Source organism: Grammomys surdaster, unplaced genomic scaffold (assembly GCF_004785775.1).
Source record: "Grammomys surdaster isolate TR1022 unplaced genomic scaffold, NIH_TR_1.0 235, whole genome shotgun sequence".
NCBI classification, from domain to species: Eukaryota; Metazoa; Chordata; class Mammalia; order Rodentia; family Muridae; genus Grammomys; species Grammomys surdaster.
The window spans coordinates 1139667-1151864 of NW_021604680.1; the positions used below are offsets into that span (position 1 = coordinate 1139667).

The 12198-nt window shown below is 36.8% G+C and overlaps 1 protein-coding gene across 3 annotated transcripts in view; it reads right to left on the minus strand.

The window, feature by feature from the left end:
• Window positions 1–12198, minus strand: part of LOC114626443 (contactin-associated protein like 5-1) — an 867232-nt gene that overhangs the window by 280955 nt on the left and 574079 nt on the right. For all 3 annotated transcript variants that reach the window (XM_028773852.1, XM_028773850.1, XM_028773851.1), the window contains exon 12: window positions 11212–11331. In XM_028773852.1, the coding sequence (XP_028629685.1) occupies window positions 11212–11331 (120 nt within the window). The remainder of the gene's footprint in view (window positions 1–11211; window positions 11332–12198) is intronic.

Consider the following 12198-nt stretch of genomic DNA (forward strand, 5'->3'; position numbering starts at 1 on the left):
TGATGTTTTAGGAGATTATGAACTTAAGAGAGGTGATTAGGATTGAGGTAGGCTAATAGTAACCATCCGTAGGAGATATATCTCTTTTATAGTACTGATAACAGGATAATAAAATAAAATTGGTTTCATTGATAGACCTTCTTGCTTTCTCTAGCAAGCTGTGTCCTATCACATAAACATTCCATTTGCTGATACCTGCCACACTTTGAAGAAACCAGAAAACAAATATTCAGCAACAAGACCAGTGAGCTAATTAAACTTCTTTACCTTAGAAATATTCAAGCTCGGGCATTTTATAGCAGTAACAGAAAACAAAGATAATCCATAGAAGAAAAGAACAATGAGAATCGTGTCCTCAGGTGAAGTATTTCTCTGCTTCCACCTTCACAGAGCAATAGTCAATAGCTGGGCTCTTTCATTCCATGAGGAATGAAACGAAAACTGGGCTCTTTCATTCCATGAGGAGTCTAAGCTGACTTTGATTTATCCATCTCTCCCTGGAATCTAGCTTTCAAAGGAAAAGTGAACAAGAACAAGCAAGCATTCTGGGAGGTACTTTTGACCCTGGCCTTGTAACTTCTCTCTTCTGAACAAGAAAAATGTTCACACAGCTAAACTCTATCCCCATGTGAGAATGCCTGGGTAAACCAAGAGCCCTCAGACAAAGCATCCATGACCCTACTCCCTCCAATGATGATATTTCATCTCTGCTTTTCCTTGTTTTCTCAGATATACCATTCTCCCAAAGTTTTATTTTCCTAAGGGCCATCTTGAAAGACTTTGCAATAAGCATAATGATAAATCTCCAAGTGGCTGTGTCTTCTTCTTCTTCATTGTTGCTCTAGTAGGAATTGAGGTCTATTTATGTATAAACCATTTTCAGGGCAACAATGTAACTCTGATTTCAGAGATATTACCCAATCCTATGTTCTCACTCACAAACCAAAATACCAAAGGCATAGGAAAATGTCAGGTCACATTGTGGTTCACTTGGCCCATCAGCAGTCATGGTTGTGTGGCTTAGCATATGCATGGTACAATGAATCTTAGTCTAGTACTTGTCATCCTGGCTAGGAAGTCATAAAGGCAGGAGTTTGACACAGTTGTTCACACTATATATACAATCAGGAAGCAGAAAGAGTGGAAATTGGATGCTCGGTTCCCTTGACTATTTGTATTCAGTAAAAGACTCCAAAACAAGGAGTGATACTTAGGAGGATATTTAGGGTTAGTTTTCTCACATAATTCAATACAATGTGGAAACTTTTTTTACAGAATTGATCAGAGACTTGTCCCCAAGATTTCAATTTGTGACAAAATAGCAATCAATATAACCATCATCATGCCCTAAGCATTCTGAATACCTTGAGCAGCATGGTGAGGTGACATTCTATCTTGATGGCAGCAATGGAGGTGGTCACATCTGTGGGAACCACATTTCCAAGCTACATTAGATAACTGGCCATGAACTTGCTGTGCCAATGTTCACATTTCACTATCTTATTGGGTCTTATAAGCAGTTGTACTTAGAACTAGATGTGACACAACTGCAGAAATTTTTAGAGAAAGCCAGATGCTGATCCAGGAACATCTGATCCATCCCCTCATTTAATTTTACTTAACCCGTATATACAGTTATTGAAGTAAGAATAATTACTCTTAGTTATATCCATGAGGAAGTTGATCATCATAGACTATATTAAAGTACATTGGCATTATTCCACAGCTAGAAAACATCTACATATTTATATGAAGTAAATATAAGTTACTTAATGAAACTGCTTTCAGGGCTGGATGACTTTGTTCTTTTGATGGGCATGGAACATTGTGCATGGATGTTATCAGGACACAAGGCAAACATGTTGCTTGATCTTTGTTGGTTATCCTGTCCCTAAAACCAGGGGCATAAAATCTATCTGCACGGAAATGCCCTATATAGGTCTAGTCATGAAAGTTTTATACTCAAAGTTTATGACAGGTCCTCTTGGCTATAGAAAGATGAATAAAATAGGGGCCTTACTTAGTGTTCAACACTCAGTTGATTGCTTTGAAGAAATATATTCAAATGTCTACAAATGTGTATAGAAATTACTCTACTCATTTTTCATGGGAAAAATATCAAGAGCAGCTTAAAGAACAGAGGCTATATTTTGTCTCAAAGCTCGCAACAGCCAATTTTGGCAGAGAATCCATGGCAGCAGGAGCTTGAGAAAGCTGCTGACACCATAGACCAATGTAAAGAAGCAGAAAGATCAGTACTGATTGATTCTTAGTCCTTTTGCTTCTTTGTACTCATCCAGAACCCTAGCTCAACAAGTAGCACTTCTACTTTAGCAGGGGTCTTCCCACCTTAATTAACATAATCTAAACATTAAACACAATCTAAAACTCACACAGACATTCCCAATGTTTCTTTTTTAGAAGCTTCTAGATTGACTAGCTGACAATCAACATTAACCATTATAGCATACTAAACATAATGTTTCTGACACACTTCTGTTCACACTTACTGGATAAACAGCACCAGAAACAGAGCTAAACAATGACATTTTAAACTCACTTTTTAGCTCATGCTTTATAGATAATTGGACACTGAGAACATCAGCTTTATTTATTTTTTCATTCACTCCTCAGTAATCCTGGAAGGAGGTAATGAGCACATCCATCTTACAGAAGAGGAAAGTGGTGTTGAGGAATGTACAGTGGGCACAGGAGACCTCTCCTCTTTGTAGTCCTTTCTGATGGTCTAGTGACACATAGAAGGAACAATGCCAGCTTAATGTCAAATACTAGTGTAAGGGGGCCCTCTATGCCTCAGATTTGCTGTGAACCTGATCACTTAGGCTTCAGAGTCATAACCTGACAATTTCAGTGGTATAATTCAACTAACTCTAAGCAAGATGTTTAACACACGAGATTTCTGTGCCTTCTTCACTAAAACAGAGATGATTCATATTCCTCACACAGATGGTAGACACCAGTGCTATTTCCACTGTGAAATGCAGAGCATGGCACCTCAGGGTAGTAGCTGCATTGTAACTAACAGCTATTTTTACTACAAAGTCAGCTTAGGGGCTTAGGACATGTCTCAGTGGTAAACAGTACCTATTGGCCAAGTTGAGGACCTGACTTTAAATCCCTATTACCCACACAAAAAAACTTGCATATCCATCTGTGCTATAACCCCTGCATTATAGAGGGCAGAGTCAGGTGGCAGGGTTGGGAGCATTTTAATCATCAGTTTATTTCCAAGTTCAAGAGAGGCCCTCTCTCACCTGCTGTCTTTTTCTTATCTCTGTGTATACTTATGGGGAAACATGCTCACACACATGTATATACAAACGCATATACATATCAGATACATACAAACCCTCATTCACACATGCACACAAAACATAGCTCAAAAGGTAGTTATTCAAAGACACCTCGAATGACTATGCTTCTTGGTCCCCTTGTACATCTTTCCTCAATTCATTATTCCTGTGTTGTATTTCTGTGCCATCAATGGCTTCCCAGGATATTTTCCACATCAAGTCTAAAATATGTATGTACGGCACATGTCTTCTCTCAAAAACATTTTTGAGGAAAAGAATAGACTTATTTACTTTTTGATTGTGGTGATCAGCTTAGTCAATATTAAAATATAATTTATGTGAATTAACTTTTGCATAATTGATAGAAGGAATGAAGCATAAAAATCCCAGCCCATAAAAATAAATAAGAAAGCAAGTAAATACAAATTAATAAGTACATAATTTATTGAGAGATTCACAAAATAATCTAAAGTTTTGGGAGATAGCTCTGATTGTAAACTTTTCCCAGTCAGTTCAAAGACTAGAGTTCCATCAGTAGAAATTAGTAAGAAAAGTCAAATATGCTGGTGCTGGGTTGAAACAGGCAAGACAACCTCTGGAGCCTGTGACTACTGAGTTCAGCTGAAATAGTGAACATAGAGCCAAGGAGAAACTTGGTTTCTTTGTTCGAAAACAAAGGTAGGTGGCACCAAAGGAAAAACATTCAAGGATATTCTTTGGCCTCCACATGCAGACATACATACATAGACAGAGACACAGACAGAGACACAGACAGAGACACAGAAACAGACAGAAAAACAGTACAATAAATAAGTAATTTTTATGTAAGCAATTAAGTTAATTTAAATATTTAATTTATTTTTATTTATAAGTTTCTTAAGGACAAAAATAGATTTATTCACTGTGTGAACTTTGATGCCAACCAGTCAACATTAGAATGTAATTTGCATGAATTAAAGTCTACATAATTGAATAATGCATATATAACTAAGCATATCAAATATATATTAGGAAGCAAATAAATGGACTGGACAAGTAGATTAATAAATGAGAGATTTATAAAGGATTCAAAAAATTTGTGGGTTAATACAGAGGAGAAGCATGAAAGAACTGCAAGTCAAATGCCTAAAAATTTCTTGAACTTGGCATGGAATACTTCTTCTCATATGAGTGTGATTTGACTTAACAGGCCATACTAAGTCGATGTGTGAAAGGAATTTCTCTAAGTAGCTGTTAAAATTCTTGGCAATTTGAGGGTGACAGTGCTTTAATTTCAGGGTAATGTCACAGCTTTATGACTTAGTAGTTTTGTTTAATGGCTTAATTTATCAGGAGATAATGCCATCCAAGAGGCCACTTCAAAGCAGAGGCTTCCACACATGGAGATAATACCCACAATGGGCCTTAGCTTGAGATATCAGCCTTCCAAAGCCCTGTACAGTTTACATTTCACAAAAGTAAGAGCATAATGCATAAAAAGCTGTTTCTTCTAACTGGTAGATGGTTGTTTCTGAACTCTTTGGCAAATCATTCATTACAGAAATCAAACTTTCCCTCTAAAATGTAAGCCACAATACAAGTTGGGAATATAGAAAGAAGAAACAAGCAATTAAACTGCAAGTGAGCCATGCCACATACATGATCCAAGAGTGATTCTCTACCAGGAAACTGGCTTTCAAACTTCTCCAAGGATGAACTAAGCCCACTGCCCATGAAGATAGCTATCTTCTTTTCAGGGATGGTAGATATAGTGAGGAAAGTGAGGCAAAATAGAAAGTCATGTAAAAGTAAAAATCACCCAAGACGGGAAAAGAAGCCCTTATGTTGGGATCTGTGCCAGGAGCCATCAAGGAGAAGCTAACACTAGCAGGTGATCTTCCTTAGATGATTCCCCCATGGATTAAAGTTTTCAACGATTTGCTCCATTAGGCAAGGCCAATGAGAATTTAATTTTAGGATAGATCCCTGTTACTAATGTGTTTTCCTGTTATTAAATATATATAATAATCACAAGGTATTAGCCCACATTTTTGAGCAGATTTCTGCAGAACAACAAAGATGTATTATCTTGTAGTGATACTATATAGATGAGTAGAAGATTTCATAATTTTTAATGATGATTCTATAAGAATTCCTAAAATTATATTAGTGATTATTAATCTTGTTTATAATAGGAATGTTATTGAGTCCTTTCTGATGTCAAAATTGCAATGATAACTCTTCCCGTCTTCTGGAATTACATGATTTCATTTCTTCTGAGATAGAAAGCAGGTGTGTTGAACTTATAGCACATTCCAAGAGGTTGTAAAACCATTAACCAAAGGTCCTAAAAGGGAAACTAATGATTTTGTACAGGTGCAAGGACAAAAGATAAAATACTGACTGGGTTTATCTATACAAAACTTCACTAATAACTTTGTCACAAAAGTTATGGGCATTCTTAAGTGACAGCACATATACATGAGCATGTGTCTGTGTGTATGTTGGAAGTAGATTGCTTGGGGGGTAAAGTCAATTGGAAGAGGCCAGCACAAAAAAGTGCACCACAAATACCATGACACAAACAAGTAAATTCTACTAAGTTTGTTCTTTAACACAGTTGTTCAACACTGAAAGCACACTCAAAGTGTGAGGCAAAAGTGTCCATGAGTGTCTTCTTCTTATGCAGTCAATGACTTTCTTTCACCTTATACTGACAGACAGGAGTGTAGGGAATGAGTAAATCATAGGCATTGCAGTAACCTCAGGAGGCAAGTTTAACAACAGATGCCAACTGTGTGGACACAATACTTCCTTGCTGGAATAATATCTGGAATGATAATCTATTGCCTCAATCATGCTCTGCAGTTATGGCTAGAAATATTGGAGAGACCTCAATCACAATTCTCTACCTATTCCATTATGCATGCTTTGATATGTTTTAATGAAAGCGACAGCTGCTGCCAAGCAGAGAGAATTGGAGCTTCATAGCACCCAGGATGTAAGATTTGGAAACTATAAATATATCTTGGAAACAAATTAGGAACTATTTGACGATGGAAAACAGGTTTAGATTTAGAAATTCACCTAAATATTTTTTTTCTGTTAATTCTTCGTAATTCTTGTCTATTGCCCTACACATGTGAAAATGACATTGGCTCTATTGATTTGGAAGGGAGCGTGTTTTATAATTGACTCTACACAAACATCTTTGCACATAAATATACAATTGATTGAACCACAGGAAAAAATGTAGAGCTGGTAGATAAATATATTTTAATAAGTAGACCAATGTCTCTTAACATTAAAATATTCTGACTACAAACTAAGTTCTAATGAAAATGTTTTAAAAGTACACAAAGTGACTGCAAGCTGAGTGTCAAAGAAATATAGTCAGATATTCTACTCTAGTTGTACTTCATCATGCTAAGTTTTTCCCAGAAAGCTTCACTCCAGACTCCAAGCATCTTGGAAATAGCATGGCCATTTAGAACATGTGATTTTATTGTTTTATCTCTTTTGTTGAGAGTGGATATATAGCTTTGAATCATGTGAACAACTGTGAGAGTATGTGAAGGCTAAATCTACATTCACTACATAACTTCAGATCACTGTTTCAAGACTGTCTTGTTCAGAAGAATTTGGTGTTTTAATCGTATCAAGGTTAATATAAACTATAAACTTGCCAGGCACTGGAATCACCTAAGAACACTGGGCATATTTTTGAGGGACTTCTTAGGTTGAGATTAACATAGGTGGAAAAAAACACTTTAAATGTAGATGGCACTATTGTATATGCTGGGGTTCAACAGTTAATAGAAAGGATAAAGCAAGAAGAATATCAGCATCAATCTCTCTCTGCTACCTGACTATGAATGCAATGTAACCAGGTACCTCCTGTTCTTGCTGCCATGCTCTTCCCACCATGATGGCCTATATCTTTAAACCATGAGCCAAAATAAACTCTGCCTTTCTTAAGTTACTTTGTGTGTATTTTGTCACAGCAATGAGGGAATTAGCTATGCCAGGACACATACTAATATGTTCACATTAATCTTGAAAGCCAATCACTTTCATAACCTTTACTTTGAACAAGAAAACCAACTGGAATTGGCTAAACGACTTGTCCAAGTTTGTATTGCTATAATGCTCATGCATTTAATTTAAACTCCAGTGAAACTCCCAAAGATATTTCTCTCCCATATTTGAAGATGAAAAGGCTTTGGGAAAAGCTAGGTAGTTGATAAAGTGCAGGGAGAAAATGAGGAAAAGAGAAGCATGTTTTACTCCTGGACTGTGAGCAGAAGTTTCAAACTCTAAGAATGACCCATAGCCAGTTAAGACTGAATACCAAGGATGTTTCCACAGGTCCAAACTATTATGGATTTAAATTGGAAGAGTTTTAGTCTGAGATACCTCAATTAAAGTAGATCAGAATAAAGGAGAAAAGGCAAAATGATGGTTGAACTTGATAGTGATTTCACTATGTTCAGTACACTGGAATCATTAAAGTAGGTGTAAAAGTAAATCCAAACATTTGTGACACTTTGTATTAGTCTGTTCTCCATCATTTAAACAATATGCCCAAGGGTGGGTTGTCTGTGAAGAACTTTATATAAGACCATAGGTTAGGAGGGTGAATATCAAGCAGCACACTCTGGCAAAGATGAAGGATGCTGAAAGAGGGAGCTTATGTAAAATTGAAAGATTATCTGCAGATACAGAGATCTAAGACTAAGAGGTTATTCTTGATCATTCATAAAAACAATCTTGTGAGAATTACTCAGGGTTCCATGAGAACTCCCTTAAGATCTCTCAAGTATAGTACCTATGTGACCTATAGACTTTTCACGAAGCCCCTTTCTCTTAATGTTCAATGACTTGTCATTGCATCAGCAATGTAATCCGTGCTCAGCACTGGGATTACAGGTGTATGCCACCATGTTCTTATATATTCTGAATCCAAACTCAGGGTCACTCTTACTTTTGTGATGTGGTGATTTGAATAAAAATGTCTACCAGAGGCTCTGGAAATGAATACTTTGGTTCCAGTTGGTGATACTGTGGCAGTATTTGACTAGGTTTAGGAGGTATGAATTTGATGGAGAAATTCCATCATTGGAAGCAAGTTTTGAAGTTTTAAAGTTGCTCTGCAATGTGCTAATTGAATTAGACTGCATGGATATGAGTCCTGGACATTCACCTGATTATGTAAACCTTGTTGGTCAGGTCACATTTCCAAGTTACACTTTCTGAACGACTTTGTTATATATTTCAAAGCATCACAAAGTCATTCAATTGCCACAATTAGAAAGATTTAAGATTTCCAAAATAAGGGCGCATCCTTGTCCAGCATTGTGAAAATTCCTATCTATGACCATCTAAAATATCAACTCAGTGTTAGTGTAGTAGTAAAAATCAGTCATGAAAAAGCTTCTGGTCAGTAGAATAGAATCTCTGATCTGGGTGAACCATAATATCTAGTGATCTGGTTCAATCACATAGCAAAGGGATCATCTGTAAGAAGATAGACACATCTTAAACTACAGATTTCTTATATTCTCTTTCTTTCATATAAGAGAGAGAATTTTAAAAAGTTATTTGCTTAGAATTAACCAATATTTGTATGTTCCAATTAAAATTCCTTGAAATGTCTGAATTCAGTAGTTGGCAGTCATCCCACAACTCCTGGATACAAATCATAGCTGATATTCAGCAGTATCTGTCTGTCTCCATTGCCTTTTCTTTCAGCCCAATACACCTATGTTTTGAAAAACATGGACCAGGGACAATTTACATGTAAATATTTTATAAAGATTAAGACAAATGCATTAGGGAATTAGAATTCCCCAAGCCTGCCTAGAATTCTTGATTTTTAAATTAAGAACATGAGTGAGAGTTATTGAGAAGCCCGGTCCTAAACTAGGTTGTCAAACAAGACTGTGTAACAACAACTAAGAAAAGAATTTCTTATTTCTGTTCAAAGGCAACTACTAAGTAACTAACATATAGCCAGCCTTCACTATATGAAGTAATATAGAAACTAAAATAACTAGCATTTTCTGCAGCCAGTGTCTGGATATTTGCATTCAGTTGGAAAAATGAGGAATGTGCCTTGTCATAACTTTTTGCAGTGGCTGCATTGCATCCTATGGTCCTGTTCCTGAGTTCACTGCCACATGAAGATCCATGGTGCAGTTTCTGTGCCTTGAACATTATCCGGCTAGAAAGAGCTCTATAGGCATGCTACTTCACAATAGGAGCCCAGGGTATAAATGCACAATGACATATGAGAGGCTTGACTTTGCTGCTCATTACACAGGACATCTTGCATCTTTGAAGATCAGGCTTGAAATTAACTGCATGCCTCTGTGTGTGTGTGTGTGCCTGTATGTGTATGTGTGTGTGCGCGTGCATGCGTGCCTGTGTGTGTGTGTGTGTGTGTGTGTGTGTGTGTGTGTGAAAGAGAGAGAGAGGTATATAGATGTATGTCAATGAATGATACTCAAATCATATTTGCAGTGCTTGCAAAGCTAAACACTTAAAATTACCAGGGTTTGACACTGTGGAACTGTATTATAGAATAAATTATCCATCAAATAACATTTTAAGCATTTATTTTACTTGTGGGGAGCCACTTGAGCACTACTGTGAATCTTAGAAGTCAGAGTAGAACATGTGCAATCTTCCATGATGTGGGGTCCAGGGATTAATCTAAGATCATCAGGTTTGCAACTAAGTGCCTTTACCTGCTCAACCTGTGGGTTTCTCAGATGCCATCTTTAAACCTTTGTAATCAATTTATAAGGAAGTTACATGCTTTCAGAATATGCCATAGGGGGAAAAAACACTATATGATGGTTTTGGTGATTTTGATGGTGATGATGGTGGTGGTGGTGGTGATGGTGTTAGTGGTGATTTGCAAAGAAACTATAATTTCCAGAAAATGAAGCTATATATACATTGAATATTATACAAAGCTGATTGGCTGATTAAAAATTTTGTGATTTCTTAGGCAATCTTGGCATATTGAACCATAGATTATTACAAATTTCTATGTATAATCTAACATTCTTGTAATGTGCTGGCAAGATATATTGAAATACACAAAGAGACCCCTAAGTTTTATGAACCCAAAAACTAAGAAAGTCATCAAATAGCATGTGAAGCTCAGAGCAGAGACGTTCCTACTTTACTGAAATTTTCTCTCCTGGTATTTGGCTGGTATATAGAATTGTGTGTTGAAATACAACTACTACCATAAGATCTTTATGAAACCATTAGCATGATGGAACATGAAAGTTATGGTAACCTAAATCTATGTTCTCAGGCCATGATCATCCTCTAGAATAAACAATCTCTTAGTACTTTTAAGGTGAAAGCTGTGTTTTGTAGATCCTCACTAGCTGGTCCAACATTCCTGATTATCTGTGATCCTCACAGCTCCTTGGAGTATAGTCATCTTCTTCCCATTTCACTGATAAACCAGTGACACACAAGATAGTAGGACTAAGAGAGATATATAGTCTCGAGAATCATCCATAGAACCACATTGGAGTTCCCCTTTGTGAATCAGGACTTCCCACTGGATTTCATGACTTGTTTTTTTGTTGTTATTTGTTTTCCCCATCCCCCTTTCTTTATGTTGCTGAGTTTTAATAAAGAAGCTGCCTTTTGAAAGTTTTATAGAGAACACTTGGTAATTCATTCCTTCTTCATGGAAAAGTGTTAGAGCACAAAGATCTCTCTATTTTTTGTCTTGATAATAATTAAGCTAATTTCTATTATTTTTCAAGATAGTATTTTTCTTCATTGAACTTAGTCTTGTGAGTTTTTGATCACTCAGTATGCCTTTCCAAAACCTCCCTTTCATCTCATATCACCCAGGTAAAGCATGCTTAGAAAACATGGCTCTTACCAGTAATATTGCAGTACACCTGAAGGGGTCTCAATGGCCCGCTGCCATCAGAGTCAACATAGAAGAACCCAGCTGTGTGTCCTCTGTGTCTATACACCTCACAGGATTGCTCATAGATGGCTGAAAAGAGAAAAAAAAAGGTAAACTCTACTTGATTCTTAATATTCCTCCATAAGAGTCAGTAGGTCATACTTGAGCCCACGTCTCATATTTCTTCCTTTCGTTCCCATAGAGCCACAAGAGATTTTATAGCTCAGTGTTGTGATATTTGGCAGATTTTAGTTTCATTTTTGTTGCTGTGAAAAAAAAATATCCTGACAGAAAAATGAACTTAAAGGAGAAAGGCTTATGTTAGCTCACAGTTTTAAGTTATAGTTCATCATTGTAGATAAATAAGAGTTGTAGGAACGTGAAGTAGCTAATCACATCACATCCCCAGCCACTAAGAAACAAATGCACATTGCCTCCTGAATTCTTTTTACTCTGCTTGATTTCTCCAATCAAGTAGGTCAGAAACTAGTCTGGCTGAGTTTATCTCAACTAGATCAAGCTAGTATTGTTTTTGAAAAGGGAACCTCAATGGAAAAAATGCCCCCAACCGACTGGAGTGTAAAGAACCATATAGGGCATTTTATTTACTGATCGATGTGACAGGTTCCAGCTCACTGGAAACAGTGTTACTCCTGAGAAAGTTGACCTATGTGACATCAGAAGGCAGGAGTGTCAAGCCATGAGATTAAGCCTGTAAGCAGTATTCTTTTGTTGCCTCCCTTCAGTTTCTGCCTTCAGGTCCATGCCTTGAGTTTCCTGCTCTGATTTCCCTTCTTGATGAACTACAATGGTCAGCAGAAATAAACTCTTTCCTCAGGATATGTATTACAACAATGGAAACCTAACTAAAACAAGGAATGTCAGTTTAGAGAATGGTGCCACCCATAGTGGGCTTGGTCTTCTCCCATTAAATAACTTAAGACAATCCCCTACAAA